The 1,332-nt window shown below is 33.6% G+C and overlaps 1 protein-coding gene across 5 annotated transcripts in view; it reads left to right on the plus strand.

Annotated features, from left to right (window-relative positions):
• Positions 1-779, plus strand: part of LOC108756647 (differentially expressed in FDCP 8 homolog) — a 13,508-nt gene extending 12,729 nt beyond the window's left edge. For all 5 annotated transcript variants that reach the window (XM_018500630.1, XM_018500634.1, XM_018500635.1 and 2 more), the window contains one exon: positions 118-779. In XM_018500630.1, coding sequence (XP_018356132.1) covers positions 118-343 — 226 coding nt within the window. In that variant the 3' untranslated portion in view covers positions 344-779. The remainder of the gene's footprint in view (positions 1-117) is intronic.
• The last annotated feature ends 553 nt before the right edge of the window (positions 780-1,332 follow it).

Below are 1,332 nucleotides of genomic sequence, written 5' to 3' on the forward strand. Positions count from 1 at the left end.
CACACACACACACACACACACAGACACGCGCGCGTGCGCACAAAAGATTAGGATTAATACAAGAGAATCTTATTTAACACCAAAAATAAGTTTAAAAGAAATATTTCTGTCTCTTAGGGGACACTTATGCGAAATATGTGGCAATGACGAGGTAATCTATCCATGGGATGCCAGCTCGGTTATCTGTCAGCAATGCTCGGCAGTGCATCATCGCGTTTGTTGGGCCAAGCGTAATCATTGCTGCCCACGGTGTGCACGTCTGCAAAAACGTCGCGCTCTACAGGGACAAACGATGCAGGACGGCGAAGACTGTGATACAGACGACACCGCAAAGGATTCTTAAATGAAAACGTGGTAAAATATTATTCGTACAGCGATTTATACTTTGTACCTGTTATTTTTTTAAGCAGATCAAATCGATTGCAATCTGTAATTTTTATATATATCACACGCAAAAGTTTGTACATAGGTTTTCTAATTATGAATTTATAATTGTATTATATGATTTTTTTGTAATGCGCGGTCTAATTGGTGAGATTATACAAGTGCCACATTTTTAAAAATAATTGTCAAACTTGCCAATGCACGAAGTACCATAAGTACATATGTAGTGCCCGCAAGCAGTATAATCATTCATCGAACTCTACAGAGCAATTAATTGCGATGTTATACTTTTATGTTTTAGAAAAATGTTTACTAGTAATAAATCATCTGCTGCATATTCTATATATATGTAATATGTATCAATTATGGAAATTATAGCGAATTAATAGATAAACAGAGAAAAAAAGAAACGAATAAATGTAATCTACGGAAAATTTGCTGATTATTAATGCACATCACTAATTATTTATCTGTACATTTGCCACTCGTCATTCGATGAATGTCAATTGCGAATTTTTATCTGTATTGTCTACATAGATAATGCTATGTGATATATGTTCTTAGTTAAATTTTCTTTGGGCTCACATATTCTTACATTTGCACAAATGTTAAATGATAAATTTAGTATCGTTTGTCTTGTCGCTGAGCTATCTGATTTTTCGCTTCCGCTTGCGTTTTGGTAGAATAAGCTAGGTATTATTTAAACGAAAATGTTAAGTTACCGGGGTCAGTCTGCGTCAACACTTGATTGTAACTAGGTGAGTGTGCATTATGAAATTTTTCGTAGATTAATGGAGATCCTCAGAAGGGATGTTTCGAAACTTGTTAATCTATTAATTTGGTGTTCGTTATCTGTATCAAAGAATTTCATCACATTCATCTTTTTAATCATGTTCATTTTAATAGCGCATAGTATATTTTTTAAATATTTATCATAATTTTCTAAAT

Source organism: Trachymyrmex septentrionalis, unplaced genomic scaffold (assembly GCF_001594115.1).
Source record: "Trachymyrmex septentrionalis isolate Tsep2-gDNA-1 unplaced genomic scaffold, Tsep1.0 scaffold129, whole genome shotgun sequence".
Classification (NCBI taxonomy): domain Eukaryota; kingdom Metazoa; phylum Arthropoda; class Insecta; order Hymenoptera; family Formicidae; genus Trachymyrmex; species Trachymyrmex septentrionalis.